Below are 22,571 nucleotides of genomic sequence, written 5' to 3'. Positions count from 1 at the left end.
AACAGTTTTCAAGAATGCTACGATCATTTTTGTCCTTAGTCCTACATGTACATGTTGTACATCTATGGACAGATACGTGTGTTTGTTTGTATTTGCTGGCAACAAGTTAAAACTTGCAGGAACAGGTGAGCAGCCATGATAAAACGTATTGTATTTTTCATGTTCTGGTAAGCAGCTCTGTAAAGTCTGGCTTCAAATTTTATGGCACTGCTTACTTAAAAAATTGTATCACTAGTTACAGTAGCCTAAAACTCTTCTCTTGATCGGATTACATGGGTTAGCAAGAATCTGGCAGGGTGCATACTCAACTAGTGTAGAAATTAAACACTAATCCTGCCAACATAGAGTGAGTGATCACAGAATACAGCGCTGAGGAAGTGCCGCGAAATCATATCCATCACCTCCCTTAAATCAAAGGGCAACATGGAGATGTATGCATCCTACAATGAAGCAAGTATTTTACCTGAATACATTGTAACACCTCCACATCAGTTTGTTATTGTACCGTTAAAGAGTCAAGCCGAGTAAAATTGACATGTGGTGAGGTGTCTTGCCCCGAGATGTATCTGTTATAGCTTGTCTTTGCAAGCCTATTAATTCTTTATACATTATAGCTTGTGTCTCTCCCTACTCTCTCCTCTCTACAGCACACACCCACTCTGAGGCGACGCAGGGCGACTATTTATCAAAGGGGCCTCAAGTAGGGGGAGAGGTGTATTATAATTCGATTCGGAATTTCTGTCCCCAATTCTCAACAGATTGTCAAAATCTGGAGGTGTTCGATTATCAAATCATCTGCATTCTAAGCAATCATAGAGACTTGTGGCCAGTACGGGGTTTGTCAGTTTGGGTGTGTGCCCAGAGGCCAGGCCAATTGTAAAGTGGTCAAAGCGTCAAGTGTGTCTGGATTTGTAAGGTTGTTAGTAACCACTCTCCGGGGAATCTCCTTGTCTTGTGCCTTGTTTCTCAAGAGGTAAATATTTAATCGTTGTTTCCCAAATGATGTCGGCCTCTCTTTACTCGGAAGGATTTCAGGATGAGTCATGATTATGTGGCTGTTAATTTGTACCCCTCTTTATTAGGGTGGCTTGGCCATGCATAAACAGGCAGATGATTATTTACACTCTCTCTTTCTCCCTCTCCCTCCTGTTTCTACGCTTATTTGAGGAACTCAAGCAAAGCTAATAATTAGTGGATTGAGGTTTTATAATTTAAATGACAATATGTTTGTCGGTAAAAGTGGGAAAACAAATCTTCATGGTGATCAAATGTGTATAAAGTGGATTTCAACCCGTCGATTCCTGACAGCTGTTTTCCTGAGCGCTTAAGTGAAGTCACGATTCAAGTGTTTTTGTACCAGTTGATCAAGCCTGGTCCAATGACGTCGCTCTTCAACAAGTCATAAAACGATTCAGTACGAATCCGAGAATGTGACGTCAAGTCAATTCGTTCTTCAATCCATGATGGTTTGACTTTTTCATTGGATGTAAACAATAGACTTTGTTCAGGCTTATGAGCAAGGACAAATTACAGTGTGAACAAAACCATCACAAGACATTGAATATAAAATATGTTTTAATAGATGTTAAATTTGCGTACACCAATGTGATGTGGTAGCACTGTTTACTCAGTATTTAACCGAGTTCTGTGAAAAAAATCACAGGCATGTCACTCATTGCTCTAGTTGGTATGACACTGCTCTAGAATTGCAAAGGTCGTGGGTTCGAGTAATATGCCTGTGATTTTTTTTCACACAACTCGTGTAAGTACTGAGTATACAGTGCTAACACACATCTGTGTTTATTGGTTAAAAACCAAAATGAATAAAATATATGTTTGTTTCTCAAAAAATCTCAGCACCTGTTCTCGTTAAAATATCTCAAGTTGGATTTATGATTTTTGAAGGTGTTTTTCCCATATAAAACTTCAGGAATAGAGAACTATTTTAACTAAAAGACTGCTGTCCCATTCCTCTAAACATAAGCGGTTTGGACAAGGGATGATTGGTTTTTTTCTCAAGGACAAAATGTTTCTCCAAATATCCCCCCCCCCTTGGATTCCCTCCCATTCCTCCTCCTCATCTTTTATTCTCATTCTCCACAAATGTCAGACTGGATTTATTCTTACCTGAAGGTTAATAACAAGTCATTCGTGATAACCCAGGCAGGAGTGAGACTACTACTAATTGTGAAACACCCCCGTACTGCCGAGATTGGGACTGTCAGGAATGAGCTTAAAGGAATTGTTGTGAAACAGTGATTTTTTATTTAATTTTTTTACTTAAAGACAGTGGACACTATTGGTAATTGTCAAAGACCAGTCTTCTCACTTGGTGTATCTCAACATATACATAAAATAACAAACCTGTGAAAATTTGAGCTCAATTGGTCGTCAAAGTTGCGAGATAATAAAGAAGACAACCTTGTCACACGAAGTTGTGTGCTTTCAGATGCAAGTTGATTTCGAGACCTCATCTAAATTTGAGGTCTCAAAATCAAATTCGTGGAAAATTACTTCTTTCTCGAAAACTACGTTTCTTCAGAGGGAGCCGTTTCTCACAGTGTTTTATACTACCAACCTCTCCCAATTACTCGTAATCAAGAAAGGTTTAATTATAACAATTAGTTTGAGTAATTACCAATAGTGTCCACTGCCTTTAATGCAACATTTTACGTTGTAATTAGACCAATTTTATTGGTGGGCTCATTTCTTTCAAAGTCCACCAAGGGCGAGCAAATCAACAAAATTTGCAGTTTAATTATGGGGCCTTTATTGCTGAAGTGCAAGCTTCAGCTTTAGGCATGAGGCCAGGTTTCCCAAAACTGTTTGTAACATGGGGCCATGCAATAAGTTGAATAGCATTTTGACTGTGTTCTTTCTCTGTGACTTTTGACACTCCTTATATTTTTATTTGTAAAACTTATTTTAAACCTTTATATGTTATACACAAAGATTACAAGTTGGACAGGGTTGAACACTCTTTTAAAACCATGCAGCAGGAGCTTAAAAATAAATGAATTAAAAATACAATTAAAAACCACTTAGAACACTAACATACAAAAAGTTCTACCCTTAGCTATATTCCAAAGGACTTATTAAACCATGAAGCAGAAATCATGGAGGAAGGCATTAGCAGAAACTAAACAAAAAGTCATTATCTGCGTCTAAGATCAATTGGTCCCCAAAATTTGAATACGCGAGAGACTTGCACAGTCTATTAAAAATTAAGAAATTGGTTGCAATGTGATATACAGTATTTTTACAACCTATTGGAAAGTATGTCATCATTCTATAAATATAATGCATCCCCTCTGTATTGTGAATGGTGTTGCATCCATGCTATGTGAAGTTGGTGGTTGACACCAACTGTCTTTCACTCTCCGGTGGACATCTAATTGAACTATCTTTTTCAAAAGTCTGGCATTTTCAGTGGTCAGGGTCTTAAATTGTTTGCCCTTGATCTGTGACCTACATGTATAAAAGCATACAGCACTTAAAGCCATTATACACTTTCGGTAAACAGTATTGTCCAAGTCCCACACTTCGTGTATCACAACTTATATATATAATAACAAACCTGTGAAAATTTAGGTTCAATCGATCATCGGAGTCGGGACAAAATAACAGGAAAACCCATTCTTGTTTCTGCGCGTTTCGCCGTGTCATGACATGTGTTTAAAATAAATCCGTAATTCTTGCTAACGAGAATTTATATTGTTTTAATGTTTTCTCAAAAAGTAAAGCATTTCATGGAACAATATTTCAAGAGAAGTCTTTCACCATTACCTTCTGTAAACCCTGTAAATTATTTGTAAATCTGTGAACTTTTTTTTTTTTCCCCTTTACCGAAAGTGTATAATGGCTTTAAAGGCATTGGTTACTATTGTTAATTACTCAAAATAAATGTTAGCATAACAAACTTACTTGGTAACAAGCAACGGGAAGCTGTTGATAGTATAAAACATTGTGAGAAACAGCTCCCTGTTAAGTAACATAGTTTTTTTGGGGAAAAGGTAGTTTCTTACTCCAATATTTGAAGCGAACAAAGGACTTTTGGTCTGAAGCCATTTTAAAGCATCTAGGACAAGGGTGTTCTTTTCTCTCATTATTCTCATGCAACTTGATGACCAAATGAGTAAAACTTTTCCCAGATTTGTTATTGTATATGTTGGAATACACCAAGTGAGAAGACTGGAGTTTGACAATTACCGAAGGTGTCCAATGCCTTTAAAGCACACATCACTTAAAGATTTGTCTTCACTTGTTCTGCCAAAACGTATTTGGGAAGCAATTTACCCCTAATTAGGGTTTTAGTTGAAGTGAATTCGGTTTTTCTGATGGCAGTTTTGATGTTTTTTTTACAATGGGACAGGCTGACTATTTTGGTTGAATACTCCAGATCCTAATAGAATGTTGATGAAATAATCATGTTTTACATGTTTGTCCAATATTATCATTTGCAGGAAAACAGCAAAAATGCCTCGTCAGGTTTTCCTTTTTATATCTCTTTCCCGACTCATTTGTGCTTGCCAAGCAATATTCTACATTTAAATTAAAAAATTCTTGCACTGGCAGCGTAAGGCATTGATTTATGTTTTTAAAGGGCTGTGTTGCCTCGGATTGGGTGATTTAAAAATGTTTGATAAAAAGTGTTGGTTATGAATTGAATGTTGTTGGAAAGATGTTTTTAAACAAGAATGTTTTGATCCACACAAGTATGCCTCGAAATTGTGTGGTTTTCCCTTTATTTCATGATCTAACGAGGTCCGCCATTTTGTAGAACCAAATTTTTTACTCCACAAAATGGTAGACGGGTGCATACTTTTGAGGCATTTTTTTATTGATCTTATAATCTACTTTTAAAATATCTTTCCAATCGACAAATGCTTTCAAAAATGTATTTATTCTCCACAGCCCCCAATTCAACCATAGAGCAAGTTCGTCCTAACAATAATTCTAAGCAAAATGTTGCTTTTTAAACACTGAAAGTCCAACAGACAACCCCCCCCCCCCTTCCCCTACCTTGAATTTATATACAGACACTACTAGTTGGAATCAAATCCACAAACCTTTATTTTTAATAATAATAATAATAATAATAATGATAATGCAAATTTATAAAGCGCCCATCCATGAAACATGCTCCTGGGCGCTTGATAAAACCCAATAACAATAACGATCCATACAGTTTTACAAACCTTAGGGAAAATACAGTTAACAGGTAATTATACTTAGTACTAATTAAGATATAATAAGATGTTTGGTGGTTTCAACAAGCATGTTTAAAAAATTGTTTCTTTGTTTATTTGTTGCTTCTTATTTCTGTATGTAAGAATGCTCTTGGCTTTAACTTCTTCTGTCAGGGTCATTTATCCTATAAGTAGATGCAGAGCATAGACCTTGCTCCTTGCTGTTATTGTCTGCTTTATGACCCAAGGAAAGGGAAATATTGGTCATCAGCTCTGCAGTAATGACCTGCATATTAGCTCTGTAATCCCTGCTCAGTCGCCCTGGGATTGCTTTTCCTTAACAAATGTTCGTTATCTCCTATGTGAGAGAGAAATGCATAAAAATGCTGTTTGTTTTTATTCATTTACATGTGGTTAAGAATTTTTGAGGGCAATTTGTAAGATTCAGAAATTTACAGATCACCTTTTTAACAGTTCCAGTGACCCTATTCTTTAATAGATGTTGAATTTGCATCAGGGGTTGTGTTTTACTCTTAACACCAGGTACACTGATGTGTATTAATCATGGTATACTCCATATTTGTATAAGTCCTGTGAAAAATGTTCATTTTGTGTGTGAAATCAGTGCTGTATTCTGGTTCTTGTTGACCGAGTCCTATTCCAAGTTCGACTCCGGTTGTCCGAGTCCGAGTTCCCTGATGTACATGCCAGTCTGGCAGAGTGGATATCAAACTTTCATCAAGTACATACTTTTTGAGTGCCTGATGGACATAGTAGCTGTAATTTTCTCAAGATAAACATAAATCATGTGCTTTGATACCTCTCCAGCACTAAGAATACTATTCTTAGACATTCCTTGTACTATATTCCTTGTACTATAGTCCTTGTACTATATTCCTTGTACTACATTCCTTGTACTGTATTCCTTGTACTATATTCCTTGTACTATATTCCATGTACTATATTATATAGCTCCAGAGGTTACCAAAAACTGGAAGTTGCATCATTATTGAATGTATTTTCTCATCTCCAGGCTCCGTGGATCCCAGGTCAATCCTTATCTCAGTGTTCCTAGTCCTGTGTATCGGACTGTACATCGCTAAGGTATGCTTCAACATCTGGATGGGCTATATCCCACCCGCCTATGATGAATTCACAAATATTGAAGACCAAGCTCCGTCTGCAGATGATGATGCAAAGGTGAGTGTACCATGCTTGAACCAACAAAGTTCAGGCATGCAACTTTTCAGATGATCAGCTGATTTCCTCTTTTTTCTTTTCAAAACGGTCCCTTAGAAAACTGAAAACACTTTACAAAAGTTAAGTGTGATCAGCCATTTCCTCCTTTTTTTATGAGAGAGTTGCAAGTCTGAGAGTTGTTGTGATTCGAACTGTTTCAATCGGGACAAACTTGGGCCATGTCAGAATTGGCAGCTGGAGCTACGGCTACGGCTTGATCACTAAAGGAATATGCATTGAATCATATGATGCTCTTAGCAACAGCCACAGCCGCAGCTGCTACTTCATACACAGACTTGCCCAGATTGGAATATTGATTGCCTACAATTTGGGAAGTCCTAGGACAGTAAATAACAACCAAGCCATCTCGTCTGCGATGAATGTGCATAATACCCAAATTTGGAAATTGCTGTTTTATGATCACCACCTTACTATTCCATCTATTAAACATATCAATATATATATTTGGTTTATTTTTGGTAACACCATGTGTGTGTATCTACTTGTCAGGTAGATGTTGTTCTTTTGATAACTTGTCTTGTTAATCTAATTATCCATTTTCAGTAATGTGTTTTTACTGTTTTTGATGATAATGTTTTTCTTCCAATTACGATATCATCTCTCAAGGTTTTGAATGATTCTTCTTGCTTACATCCAGAACGCTGCTCTTCTCTGCCCTTTTCAAACCTTTCTCAGTCAAATTAAGCTCTTTGCTTTTCTCTCATATATAACATGTATAAACAGGGCTTGATTGTTACCATTTTGTGTAGCTTTATGTTTTTACCGAACAGTGTGGCTTGCATTACTACTCTTGCCATGTTCATCTACGTCATGACATGACACTTGGCCAGGCAGTTAGGGTTGATTTATTGTCTCACTTGTCTTCATTAGTGCCTTGATGAAAATGTTATGCTGGTATACATGTATATTTGTTTGACATGCTTTTTACTGTTCATGTATAGGCCTATTTATGAATTTATAGAAAGTTTTATTTATGTCAGTGATCACTGTGTTGTCTGTTTCCTAATGGAATGGTGCTATATAAAAGCCCACTGTTATGTTTGTATATAACTCTAAATATAATAATAAAATAATAATAATATGTAAGGCATATGTTTAGCGGCAAATCAATCTGAGAGATGTTCAAGCCACAGAGACAATGTACACCAAAACAAAACATGTTTCAGAGAGATGATTAATTTGTAAAATTATTATTTTTGTTTTTGTCATTAAGTCTAAGACTATTCCTTCATGTGTAGTGTGAACTGTAACTGTGCTGTGTGGGGATGTTAATGTAAGAATAAGATAAACTATAGTAGTGTTATAGACTGTGGAAATGTCTCCCTCGGTCCTATTCCAAGTACATGTAGTTGGTATTATTATATAATTCCGTCTGAGGTTACAAAAATTCTTACATGTGATATTTAAGTCAAGTCAGGCAAGTAGTAAGTATTATTATACAACTCTGTATAGATTACAAAACTTATTACATGTGATGTTTTAAATAAAGTTGGGCATCCTTGGCATACTTCTGAAATACTCTTTTCTTTCTTTGTTTCGTCTTAGAACTTCATCCCGGATGTGCTTCAAGAGGAAAGGGACGTCACTACCGTCGAGCCAGGAGAAGCTGCAACCAAAGGGATTGCAGCCCCCAAGCACGCATACGGCACCATGGATGGACCCACAAGCGAGCGCATACATTACACGCACAGGGACACGCCGGATACGTCCGATGAAGAATGATGGGAAGAGGTGGAGAGAGATGCTGACCATCTTTTCCCACGGCAGAGAAACGGTTGCCATGGGGGAAACACAAAGGTAATACTGATATGCAGGGGGTGAGAAAGTGTCTAATTGAAGGACAGAGTTATTGGAAAACCCAAAAAACAGACTTGTTTAAAAACGACAGAGGAATAAAGCTGAAACCAAAGTGGTGTGTTGACAAGTTTACGGCAATATTGCTCGGTGATGCTTGGGATGGTGAGGGGAATTCTTAAAGAGCACCGTGCAATGTTAGAAAGTTAGAAACGACCTTTCTTCCTTGTTGAGGGTTCAGGGTTTAGCTCAATCGTTTGTTAGATGGCCAATGGACTTGTTAAGGTATGTACCACAGATGAAAATGTAAAACTGTAGTTTTGCTACAAAGTATTTGAGTAGTTAATCTGCGGAATTTCTACTGAGAAATGTTGTTAAGGGTCAACAAATATGTAAACGAATTTATAAAAAGTAGTGATAATGTGGAGGTTTCTCGTACATGTAGGTACATATGTAACCATGCAAACCATCTGTGTATATATACACAGATGACCTTAAGAGTTGAAAATCAAGGTCTTACAGGGGTCATAGGTTGTTTACAAAGATCATCAAAGAGAGAAGCAGTATTCTAACAGAGTTTCGGAATGAAGTAGGATGTCTGTATCGTAGAATCTCGAAGTGGACATAAATATTGTGGGGGGTCATCAAAATCATCATAAAGGTCATCAAAATCATCAAAGTGGTTATCAAAATCATCAAAAAGGTTATCAAAAACCTTTAAAAGGTCATCAAAAATCTCAAAAAGGTCATCATAATCATCACAAATGTCATAAACATTCTCAAACGGTCATAAAAATCCTCAAAAAGGTCAGTACAATGCTTTAGAATTTTAAAGGAAACTTGTTTAAGGTTTAGTTTATCTATCTTAGGTGTTTCGGTTCCTTCACATTGAGCCATATTTTTCCCACTGTAGTCAGACAGGATAACTGGTAACTTTCTCAGATTGCAAATTTCTTCAATGAAGGCCTTCATTGGAGCTGCAAGGAGACTAGCCAATGCATTTCAAACTGGATATTAGATTCCTTGGTCGTGCAGTTAGATCGGCTTTATCTACTTTAGTATCACCAGTTTGGGAAATGCCTGCCTTGTTTATGAGATTTCACTTTCAGATATTCGATTAACGGATTTCAAAATCTGCCGGACCCGCCTTGCCAAGATTGACTAATGGTTATCAAGAGCTTAGGTTAATTCAAAGCACATTTTGCTGACCTTTTCTAACCAAATAAAGGTCATGCACCGGGGATTAAGCCATAAACTAATGCAGTGTACATGATTGAACACGTCTCCCAACCCCAGAGTGCTGACTCTTGCGGTACATGAAACGGTTACAGGGGTTGAAAAGGAATGTACATGAAACGGTCAAGGAGGTACGTGCAAGTATGAAATGGGTCAGTTGAATAATTACGAGGGACAGGTAGGAAGTATGGTGGCACATAGGACGGTCAATTTAGCGGTAAACACTTCATTCACCTCAGAGTGAAGTCAGTCACGTTTTAGGGACAATGTTGATGTGAAGGTTGAGCGTTTACAGGCGGTGTACCTCGGAGTTGATTGCAAATGCATGAGCGTGAAATTTGTATAAAAACACAACTTAACAAACTCTGTACATACACTTAAACAATGGAAAGTGTCAGCTTTTCTACTGTTGCTCAAATGGGGATAAAGTTTGAAGCATTAATCAGGACTTATTTAAGATTGTTTTTATGTCAAAATGGTTTCACAAAATTGTCTTACATTCCATGCTTCCTTGAAAAAAATCATAGTTATATAGTTAACGGATTTCAAAATCGATTAACGGATTTCAAAATTATAAAGAGAAACTAGTAAACCGCAGTCATGTTTAATACATACTTTGGTTAGTCAGTACATTTTACAATCTTTCATCCACGTCAAATATTGGATGATGTTTTGCAAAGAAAATAACAGGAAATTTTGTATGATGTATAAACTATGTAAGTAAACATTTCATTATTATTACAAAACACAGAAACAATAGTGCTGAATATAAAGTAGGAATGAGTTTGTTCTTCAAAATAAACATGTATGTATGTCAACAATGTAACTATAAACTTGGTCACATAGATAGGCAGATGCCATAGGCTGCATATATGGAGTTCTGCATTTGTAACTGTCCTATTGGTATTGATGCAAACATTTCTAAACAAAAGTGATATTACAGTTATACTAAGGTCTTACAACACAGCCACGGTTAAACAAAGATGGTAAAAAAATACTACAATACTATGGTTTTACAACACAGTCGCCTTTAAACAAAGGTGGTATTACACTATTCATTATTAAGGTCTTACGACATAGCCACGTTTAAACAAAGGTGTTATTACACTATTACAATATTAAGGTCTTACAACATAGCCACGTTTAAACAAAGGTGTTATTACACTATTACAATATTAAGGTCTTACGACATAGCCACGTTTAAACAAAGGTGGTATTACACTATTACAATATTAAGGTCTTACGACATAGCCACGTTTAAACAAAGGTGTTATTACACTATTACAATATTAAGGTCTTACAACATAGCCACGTTTAAACAAAGGTGGTATTACACTATTACAATATTAAGGTCTTACGACATAGCCACGTTTAAACAAAGGTGGTATTACACTATTACAATAATAAGGTCTTACGCTTCAACCGCGTTTAAACAATTGTGGCATTGATGTACTAAAATGTCTCGCAATCACAGCCAAGGCTGGAAAAGTCTTTGATTACTAACAGCACCACCTGAACTACTTATAAAGTCAAGTAATTTGTATATAGATGTACTCTGGAATAACAGACTATTTGTGTTGTTTTAGTTTTACTAAAGCTAATGGGGGATTTAACAAATTATATATACCCAGTACTTTCACAGAGTTATGCGGGGGTGGGTGGGGGGTTGAGAAAAGCATTGAGTTATGCAGAAAGGAACACAATTCAAAGAAACTGGGCTTAATGTATTGTACTAGTGTTTTTCAACTACAAAATCGTCCAATAATCAAGTTTGTATATAGTACTGAAGTGTGGTAGAAAGGGCTCTATTATCACATCATTTTCAACTTAAAAGTTGAAACTTAGTGCTAACAAGATTGGGAGAAAGTAGACTGATACCAAGACACTGCTCTTTCAGTTTGAGAACTGCATTCCATTAGGTACTAGACATAACTCCCACCCATGCATAGTCAATCAACCATCATAGTAGACACACTATGAGTTCTCATCTTAACTATGTAAATAACTGTGTTATCCATTCTTTCAATTGTTTTAGGTTGATTGTGTAATGACTTAATCAACTTGGTGTCAAATTAACACCAGAATATAAATTAGGGGGTATATAGACTTAGTTAACAATTAGTGCTAACACTTGAAATTAAAATGTCAACTATTTTCTTAAACCCTAATCCTAGCCTGTAAATCACCAAGGGTTTGTCAGACAATAAGCCTTTTTGAGATATGGCGGACACAATGCTACAACACTGTAAAGTTGTGGTAAATTTGTGCGTATTGACCATAGAAATAGAACGTATGTTATTCAGTGAAGTGCGCATTTTAGGCGACGCAGCGTTTACACGTAAACCTAATGACCACCAACATGGTGAATGCATAGATATAGAAATAAAATAACTAGATCGGCCGCGCGTACATACGCGCCATTGCCTGTGTAGAAAAAGTTTTTGTTCGCCATGGACGCGGTAAAAATTTCACGTTCGAAAGGCGACGCGCGGAAAATGCACACGGGAGATAGGCCTTTGACGCGCTAAATGTCACGTGCTGACGGCAAAAAGTCACGTGCTGACAGCAACGCACAGAAAATGTACACGGGAGATAGGCCATGGCGGCCCCCATGCCAGAACCCGCGTGTGTACGCGCGGCCGATCTAGTTATTCTATTCTATATCTATGGGTGAGTGTGGCATCAGTCGCGGCGTGTGACGCGCGCGTATCTCGTCCGCCATACCTCAAAAAGGCTTGAGAGGGCTGGTGTCAGAACATAGAGCAGTCACCGCTGGAACAGTATTGGAAATTTTATTTTCAGAAAAATTTCCCCTTGCAGTCTTCGGTGTGGGATTGAAATTGAAAACCAAGATGGCTGCACCCAACGTTCTTGGTACCAACACCTAAGTAAACAAAGCACTGTGTTTTGATTAAATCTACACTGTGCTTTTCTTACTGGTGAGAAGGCAGTTTGGGAGTTCCGAGGTGGCAGCTTATTTACAGAATCCATAGCTAACGAAACACATGCTCAACCTCAAAACTCAATTATATAACTTGAAGAGTGGGTAGCTTCTCCCTCCATGTTGCAGTTCCATACCGAATTTCAAATCAGATGATTTTTTTTGATTGATATCAAAATATGTTGAATGATTTTAATGTTAAAGGCATTGGACACGTTTGGCAATTGTCAAAGACCAGTATTCTCACTTGCTGTATCCTAACAGTGACACTATGAATAAAATAACAACTCTGTAAAAATTTGGGCTCAATTGGTTATCGAATTTCCAAGAGAATAATGAAATAAAAAATACCTTTGTTGCATTACTTTGTGTGCTTTCCGGTGCACAATAAAAGGCTTCAGCGGAAGGCTTTTATTATTTTTTTCAAAAACTGTGTTACTTCAGAGGGAGCCGCTTCTCTCAAAATTGTGTATACTATCAACAGCTCTCCATTGCTTGTTACCAAGTAAGTTTTATGCCAACAATTTGTTTAGTAATTACCAATATTGTCCAGTGCCCTTCAGATATATAACTCCAAAATGTTGGGTTATCCGATTACTATATTGAAACATGGAAAACTACTACTGGAGATTTAAATTGCGAAATCTTTTTTTCATATAATGTCTCTTGAACTACATTACTCCTATGGATAGTGCCATTAGGAACAGTCTAGACCATTTCAAAGGGTTTATATATCCATACAAATTAAATTACTGTGGCTTATATTGTCGTCTACTACTTTGAGGTTATATGATAAATTTTACTCTAATAATGTTATATACTGTCTCTGTCTCTCTCTCTTTCTGAACTATTCGGTTACTGTTTGGTGATTCTTGATCGTAAGATAAAAACATAGCCAAGGAAGATTAACATTCCCAGTTTTGGCAAGATACTTAAGTCAGTGGTTAATCTCTGGGGGCTTGTGGTAGTTCACAAGCCTCATATGAAATCATTATAACATTATATTCATATCATTGTGATAGTTTAGAGAAGTCATGGATAAATACTTTGCATTCATTCCGTTTTGTAAGAAGTTTTAAGAAAGAGGAATGTTAAGATATGGTCCTCTGTGTGGATTTATAAGATGAACAGTGAAATGCAAATTAAGGTTAATAATATTATATTATGTACTACAGATATGATGTATTATCTTTGAGAAGGAATTTGCTTGGTACACTGCAGATGTTTGGTTGGTAAGCAGTACGTTTGCAACAACTTACCGTATGTTCCATTCCAGTTCAATTTCACCTTTGTGTACAGCCACAATCTTTGATACACTTTTGTAACGAAGGCACAAAATGAACAACATATAAATATTGAGTAACTGTTTGCAGATTTTGCATTCGACAAACTCAAGCACTTGTTTATTCATCATTGACTCAGCGATTGTTAATTAATATAATAAATAACACCGTGAGATATCTGCTGTGTTCAGTGGGTTTTCAAACTGTTAATCTTTAAATGAACATTAAACAAATATGTTATTATTGTGGCTGTGCAACTGGTCTGCAATACTGTGTGATGAAAAATGGTATTCGATGAAAATATAACTTGTGTTGGGAGTACCAGACTCACGAACATGACTCATCGTTTACCGTTCACAGTCGTATTTATTTCCCGAACTCGGCCTAGTACTTTTGAGTTCACCGGAATGAAACCACTTGCCAGCAACCAATGCCGACAAATAGACCTCTACATGTGATATGCCGACGGTCTGCCTACTTGCATATTATTACGCCCTGGGAACTGTACCTCAGTATGAATACATGGTAAAATGTGAAAGCATGGTGTCTGGCCCAAAATTAATGAGCTGCTGATGAGAAATTAGCCTGCTTCACTTGATAAGCTGCCCTACTTTGAAAGCTGTCTTCATATAATGAAAAAGGGAACCAGACCTGCAACGAAGAGGTACAGTGGTCGGTTAGGATTCTAACATATGTACACCGAACCATATCAGTGCTCCACTAACAACATTATAAAGTAATATTCATGAAAATAGCTTGTTTATGTATGACTGTACGAACTTGAACTTTTTATGTTTAGCTTTAAATTAGTTTGAGGGTTATCTGCTGATAATCAAACTTATTTTATTCTAATAGGTCACATTATTTGATATATGATTAATATTATTAATTCAGCTTAGCCGACTGTTTTTGTTGTGACATTGTGGATCCAGATATTTTCTTTTTAGGCTCTCTGAATGTCATTACTTATTATCGATGTATATAGACAGGAAAAGGTAGAATATTTTAAACAGTATTTAGATGTGTTTTTCCCAATTTAATAGTACAGATTTATCGTGCAATACTATTGTAAAGGCTGTTGTAACATTGTTTAGTGAGTATTCATTTTGTGTGTATATTTTGCTATGATTTTTAATGTAAGTATATTGGAGTGTACAACACAATATGCTAATATAATTGTTGTAACTGCTATTTTTCTCATGTACTGCTGCCTATATTATACGATGATGAATAAAAGCGAGAAATGATTGAATCTCAAAAACCTAGACTCTTCCTCGAGACGTTTACACTTCTCTTTTCTATCCAGAGCTTTTAAAAAAAAAAACAATTCCAGGAAGAAATTCCTGGTAGATTTTTTTTTTTTTTCACTTAAAGCCATTATACACTTCAGGAACAATTTGTTTTTTTAAAGTTCACAGATTTACAAATAATTTACAGGGTTTACCAAAAGTGTCCACTGGCTTTAAAGACAACATTTGTTTTTCTTCTTCTTCTTATTGATCTCTATATACTTTTTTTCTTGCGGAAACGCTTGTCATTGCAGAAGGATTGCATTCGATAAATTAGACGTGACGTTACACTATATAACATAGAACGCGTTGTTGTCATCTCTGGCCCGGTTGAATCCAGAAGTGAGTACGTGTGTGTTCAATCCCTTCCGAGTCAGAGTGTCATATCAAAGCTAACACCAAAAACCGGTAGAATGTCATAAATTAAATTGCAAGATAGTAAATCCCGCTATATGTACACCACACGCTCAAAATGTTGTTCGTGTGTGCACATCACCCCAAACATTGCTTTGGTGGGGGGTTATTTTAACAGTTCGTGTGAACGGCGACGTAACCAAATCTCAAAGCCATAGTTGAAGCATAATATAACATGCTATTGAGTTTACCTAAAACGTACTCCGACAAAATGTCACTTAATGGAATTCAAGTTATATACTGCTTTTACCAAAGCCCACCATGTTAACGGCTAAAGTACGTGAATAACAACGATCTCAATCACAACTCAGGAAATCTTGTTATGGATCTTGTGGTGGGCCTGACTTCGCAGAATCTATATCTAAAAGCAAGATACCTTATACATGATGGCAAATGATGACTGCATCAATACATTTCGATCTTAAGTACAGTATACAGCCCCGCAGACCTAAAACTTGTTATCGTAAAATCTCGTGACACTTCAGCGATAAAAAAAGCAGTTCATTCACACACACGAATAATAGCCCGGCCCCTATTTGTAGACCATCTTCAGCCGCAAATCTCACTTTGAAAGCCATATATTTATTTATTAAGTCAAGTGCGAAAGTCTGAAGCATGCCATTAAGCAGCGCTCGATAACTCCTTAGGCCTAGCTAATATCGCAATAGCCCACGCCCAAGTGACATATGATATAACAAACATTTCGCATCAGGCATATTATAGAAGCCTCATTAATTTAATCTAAAAAATATCTCGTTGAAACCTGAGCCTCGACATTCCAATAATTCGTCATGATTTTTATTTAAAGAAATAGGCCTCGAGCTATGATCACGCAGCCCTGCATGAAACTATTTCTTTTACAATTGCATGTAGCCTACTGATTTTTAGACCTATTAAGACACTAGACGCTTTTGGTAATTGTCAAAGACCAGTCTCCTCACTTGGTGTATCCCAGCATAGGCCCCTATGCACAAAACAACAAACCTGTGAAAATTTGAACTCAATTGGAAGATGCGAAATAATAATGGAAGAACAAATACCCTTGTAACACGAAGTTGTGTTCTTTCAGATGCTTGATTTCGGGTCCTCAAAATCTAAATCTGAGGTCTCGAAATTGAAATTCGTGGAAAATTACTTCTTTCTCGAAAACTACGCTACTTCAGAGGGAGACACGTTGCCTTGGATAGGGCGAGTTGAAGCTATACAAACGCCATCTTGTGGAGTCAAATTTTTGACTCCACAAAATGGCCGACCGTGTTAGTTCGCAAAGTAAAAGGAAAAGGGCGCAATTTCGAGGCATATTTGTGTTTCTACTTTTGAAACATTATGTCTAACCATAATGCATTTAACAACAAACGGTTAGAAACACTTTTTACATATACAAACTTGCCCTATCTATAACGAAAACGTGTCCCTTTAAAAAGAAAGTTTGCTCCACAATAAATACCGCTACTCCATGCATTTTCATTATTGTCAGTATGCTACAGTTCGTGAAATGCTGCAAGAAGAACTTTATTGACTCAAATAGTAGCTCGTGTCTATGGTGCTCGTGTTGTGTTACAAAACGGTTCCATTTTAATACTTTAACCTTACCAAGTAAAGTTACTGTGTGTTTTCTTGACAGACATGTGAAATAGTTGTCGCCTACATTAAGGGTGCTACATTTTGTACGTTCAAATGGGTGTGTAGTAGTTAATTATACATTCTTGAAATTTCAATAAATAGGCCTAAACCATCTGGCAGCCTGTGATAAGAGTTATGTCAATCAGAAGGGAAATTGTCTCTTGATGCTTGGCATTAATAGGAATTGTTATACGCAGCGAGATTTCAGACTGAAACAAAATATAATGTGTTCATTCTAGTCCTTGCGTGTTTGTCCACTGAAGCCCTACAACTTTTATAGTTCCGTAGAGTTATAATTCTTAATATGGCGGTCATCTTAATGAATAGCTTGTGTTTTGAAATGGATTTTGGTTTTGAGTTTTGTCAATTCATACGTTTTAATCTTGCTACGATTGAGCTGCTTTAGCAGAAAATATTGCTTGCCACATTTCTGATAAGCAGTGATGGTGGTTAGGCTGGTTAACTTTTTATCTGGTAAGCATTATTTGATTGTGTTTAGCTGCTTTTCGCTCCATGAAATTGGACCCAGGTGGTTCACATCGGCTAATACCAGCCGTGCAAAGAATTGATAAAAACTCCCGCACGCGTCATTTATGCAAAACGCATAGTTGTGCGTTAAAACAATCATTGCACGTAAAGATGGCCGTCCTAACACCGTGTGCCACATGGGAACTATCTGTACAAATTACATGTATTGAATTCTGATGTTAAACCATAATGACTGGTACTTTGTCACGTGTAACTGTGTCGTACGAAACGCGGTAATTAACCCGATAATTCTTAAGACACGATGCACCGAACATCAGCATAATACAACGGGATGCGTTTTATTTACAGCTGTGTGCAATGGTCCCATGGCGATGCAATACCCATGATTTAAGGATTATAACTTGAATGCACTAAACACTATTGGTAATTATTCAAAACAATTGTTAGCATAAAAACTTACTTGGTAACGAGCAGTGGATCACTGTTGATAATAGAAAAAAAAACAATTGTGAGAAACGGCTCCCTCTAAAGTAACGTATAATTTGTTAGAAAGAGGTTAATTCTCATCCCATGTTTAGGTTTGTTCGTCATCCCATGTGGGTGATACTATCAGGTCATGATATTATCAGGTCTACCCTAAAGGAAAGTGTTCCTTCGAAATTAATGCCCGGTTATTTGAGACAAATATTGTGGATTCAAGTGTGTAACTGATGTAAGAAAATATGCATCGGGGATAATAAGTAGTGGTTTGGATAAATGCTGTTTTGAATCATGCATCAAATCCACAGAATACTTGGATGGGATTCGAACCCACGACAAGATTAATGTTTAAGGCATAATCTGGGATAATTTAACCCTTCCCCTAAATTAACAACTATTGTTATTCGATATTCAATATCGGAGTCAGTGCTCGCATATAGGCCTACCACACCGTTTTTAGTTCATGCCATAATAAAATGGGGATCGAACCGATCGTATCTCAGTTTGAACAGCATCATATGCTAATGGAATACACCATAGTTATTCCAGAGCTCTGTACTCTGCGAATTGTTAAATTGATTTACAGGTTGGGTGTCTACAAAACTAACCTAGCATCTTAGTCCACATCAAGCTAGTTTAGTCTACTCTGCTACCAACCACCGTTCCTAAAGCACTCTTTATTCATTTTGTGATCGTCTCGAAAGAGATGAATGGAATTATTGGGTACTAAACTTCCTCCTATTCAGGCCTTTCGTGCAATAAATAGCTTTGTTAACCCAGTTTACCCAAAAATCAATCGTTCACACTGTCTGGCAATACACTTGCCCTATTTCTTGAGATTGGGTATAGACTCAGCTAGACGGGTTGGCCTAGGGTAAATTTCAAACCAGAGCACGCGTTGTTCCTATGCCCCATGAGTCACCCACACATCATAATTGCTTCTTCGAAAGAAATTTACTGCTTCTCAAAAAAGTATCATCGTCTTGACGAAAAATATTGTTGTTTGTGCTAAATCGAAAAGCAAATTGGTGAATTCCCTCTGCGCGAGTCACCGTCCCTCAGGTGGTATGTATCGTGAACACTGCAGAAGGTGGTGAACATGAACCCCACCAGGCTCATGTCTGCATCAATATCTGCGACCACACCTTACTGTTAACGAAAAAGCCTTTGCACACTGTTAAAGGAAAAGTCTTGATTATCCAATATAGACCTACTAGGTCTATATTGGACGGCAAATCCCGAGCTTTTGCCAACCGAGGTTGTAAAACAATGGAAAGCCATAAATGCAAAGCAAAAACAGATAGATACTGTTTAAAACAATGTTACACAATTAATATTCAAACATCGTGTGGAATGTGTTGCAACCAATCATAGTGGAGGTATTTTATTTAGTTGAAAGTTTTGCAGACTCATATGGCGGTCGATGCCAACCTGCGCAGTTTGTTTTTCAACACTATGGAAAGGTCTATTGTTGGAGCAGAACGGCCTTAGAGTTGCTGCCCATCCAAAGATGGTAGTTTTCTCACAGAGGGTATCAAGGCAACGTTTTCCTTTAGGCTTTCCACAAGTAACTGTCCGGTTTCAAAGAACGTGTTTTATGAAAATATTATTTTGGAGGAAAACTGCAATTAAATCATGTTGGACTTTGATGGGACCCTGTGATGAGCAATATGATTGAGCATTTACATTGTTGTTGAAGGCAGTGGACACTATTGGTAATTACTCGAAATAATTATCAGCATAAAACCTCACGAGTAACGAGTAATGGAGAGAGGTTGACAGTATAAAACATTGTGAGAAATGGCTCCCTCTGAAGTGACGTAGTTTTCGAGAAAGAAGTAATTTTCCACGTATTTGATTTCGAGACCTCAAGTTTAGAATTTGAGGTCTTGAAGTCAAGCATCTGAAAGCACACAACTTCGTGTGACAAGGGTGTTTTTTTCTTTCATAGTTATCTCGCAACTCAGACGACCAATCGAGCTCAAATTTTCGCAGGTTTGTTATTTTATGTAAATGTTGAGATACACCAAGTGAGAAGACTAGTCTTTGACAATTACCAATAGTGTCCATTGTCTTTAAAAGAATTTTACAAAACATTTTCAGACATCAAAATTTCAATTTCATGTCCTCTGTCCGAAATAAAATGCCATACACATTATCAATCAAGATGAAATATCAGACGAGAGTTGCTGGCGTTCCGTGCCGCTGCACTAATTACAAACCAACGGAGTCTGCCGACTGACCATGGTCAAATGTCGTCTGTAAGTTATTAGCCTTCTCCGATGTAACAAGGCCGGGGCTGGCGGGGCGCGAGGCCGGGGCAGCGTCTTGCAAGACGACCCGCTGAACTCGTAATATCGAACTAGATTCAAATGTCACGATCGTAACTTGAGGGTTGCTATCGAGCCGATCGTGCCCACTGAGATATAATGTCCAAATTCGGGCAGTGAGTGGTGTCTTTTTTTATATAAAAGTAAACGTACAAAATGCGAGGGAGATATCTTCGAGAAATCAAATTTCTTTTCTAGCTTTTACATTTAAGAAGTGCACAATTTAAAAACCGTGGATAGTATAATTTTCTACACAGAGACATTGCCCGTACGAGGTCACGGATTTGGTTCCTTGGGCTCATTGTGCGGCGTTGGATTGGGCTCCCTGAGCTGAATACGATTGGAGGGAGCTCCTTGAGAGGATTGGAGTGGGTTCATTGGGCTCCAAGATTAGGATTATTGGGCTCTTTGATGCGTAGGATTATATTGGGTCCTTTAGTAGGACTAGTTTGTTATCTCGCGTGTGATTTATTGAGCTCCGTGTTGAATTGGGCTCCGTAACTATGGGATTGGATGGACTGCTCTGTACGAGATATTTTAGTCATCCCCTTTCGACAACTCGTCACCTCAAGTCTTCGTCACTCACCATGAAATAGTTAGTCTATCCCTCCAGCCACTCTCGTTACCGGTGCTCGCGAGAGAGTCCTTCATTTCGTACATAATAAGACATGGATGAAGTAAATAACGACTTCATCCAGGTCACGTTTTTGGTCGGTCCACACGACCGGTCTTTACTCGGCGGAGTAAGTGAGTGGAACGGGTACGTGTGGTATGGTCTCCCGCCAGGGAAACACCGGGTTGTGTTTCGTAATAGTATATTGGGTTACTATTAAAGGAAAAAATATGCAGGTATTTGATTATTAGATGTATTTTTGATTCTTATTTACTAAGTGTTTTGTTGCTTATTTGGTAGCAAAGGGCAACCGATGTTTACACTCTAAAAACTCCCGGGTCAGAATTGACTCGGATGTGGGTCCCAAGGGGCTCTAGGTCAGTTTGACCCGGAATCCGTGTCATTGTGACCAGAATTTTTTTTTAAAGTGGGGATTTTATCTAAGCTAGGGCTAGCAATTGTTGTCAGGGTGTTGCTCAAAAACGGCCCACATATTCCAATGGTGTGAAGCGGTGATCCAGCCATAGCCGGTGTCAGATGCAATTGTGTCCGCCATGCAATACTGTCCACTTCGGACACTCTTGCACATGCATTCGTGTCCGGGGCGCGTATGCATAAACCGTCCGGCGGACCGGACATGTACTACATGACTGTACATGCACTAAACCTACGTATGAATATTCATGTATTTTATGATAGCAGCGAATACTCAACGGCCGAACATTTCCCATGCACTTAGCTTGTAAAAAAAAAGGCGAACGTGTTCCGTCGACCAAGGGCGTTTAATTTCAAGGACGGTTTTGCACGGGGGCGGACCAGACTGCATATGCAAATGTGTCCGGGCGGACACAATTGCATTATGCAGCAGCTTCCAGGCGGACACGATTGCATATGCAAAACCGTCCGGTGGACATTATTGCATGTGCAATAATGTCTTCCGGATAGTATTGCATAGAGGACATAATTGCATGCGACACCGGCACGCACAAGCAGTCAATTGGGACACGTTCGGCATCGTTTTGAATGCCTATTGTTGAATTACTGATGCTGTAACGCATGTTTCGTTTTTTATACAAATACCGTTTTGCGCTCGAAACTTACCGGATTTTTATGCGACTTTGCCAACTTTTTAGGCCTCAATCAAATTCCGAGATCTCATAAATTTTTAACCATATTTCACGGTTTAACGAAAATGATGCAAACTATGTTTTTCTTTTTTTTCTTTTTTTTCTTTTTTCTTTTGGTAAGCAAATAAATGCCTTATTGGCACTGACCATTCAACCAACTGTCACTGCATTGTTCAAATGTCATATATTTAAATGTAATTAGATGTTTCGCATCGGGACGGTTTAATATAGTTTGATGCCCGAACATGAAAATTTATCCTTACTTAATTATTTCCAGGAATTATTGAAGCCCCGTAGTTTTTGTCATTCCATATCAGTGTGTATGCCCAGAAAATCTGCACTTGGAATCGAACACAAATCAATTATCACAGTATCGTTTATGATCAACAATCCACGTTACTTGCTGACGTTGCAAACACATAGGCACAATACTCATGTTCAAATTTTCAAACTTCGAAAGCATTTGCTGGACAGTAGGCGATAACAAATTATTATGTTCTAAA

At 37.6% G+C, this 22,571-nt stretch overlaps 1 protein-coding gene across 4 annotated transcripts in view; it reads left to right on the top strand.

The window, feature by feature from the left end:
- Positions 1–9,039, top strand: part of LOC117289759 (CSC1-like protein 2) — a 68,893-nt gene extending 59,854 nt beyond the window's left edge. For all 4 annotated transcript variants that reach the window (XM_033771040.1, XM_033771039.1, XM_033771035.1 and 1 more), the window contains 2 exons: positions 6,223–6,389; positions 7,995–9,039. In XM_033771040.1, the coding sequence (XP_033626931.1) occupies positions 6,223–6,389; positions 7,995–8,171 (344 nt within the window). In that variant the 3' untranslated portion in view covers positions 8,172–9,039. The remainder of the gene's footprint in view (positions 1–6,222; positions 6,390–7,994) is intronic.
- The last annotated feature ends 13,532 nt before the right edge of the window (positions 9,040–22,571 follow it).

The sequence above is a fragment of the Asterias rubens genome, chromosome 1 (genome assembly GCF_902459465.1).
Source record: "Asterias rubens chromosome 1, eAstRub1.3, whole genome shotgun sequence".
In the NCBI taxonomy this organism is placed as follows: Eukaryota; Metazoa; Echinodermata; class Asteroidea; order Forcipulatida; family Asteriidae; genus Asterias; species Asterias rubens.
This window is presented reverse-complemented; position numbering and strand designations above follow the sequence as displayed.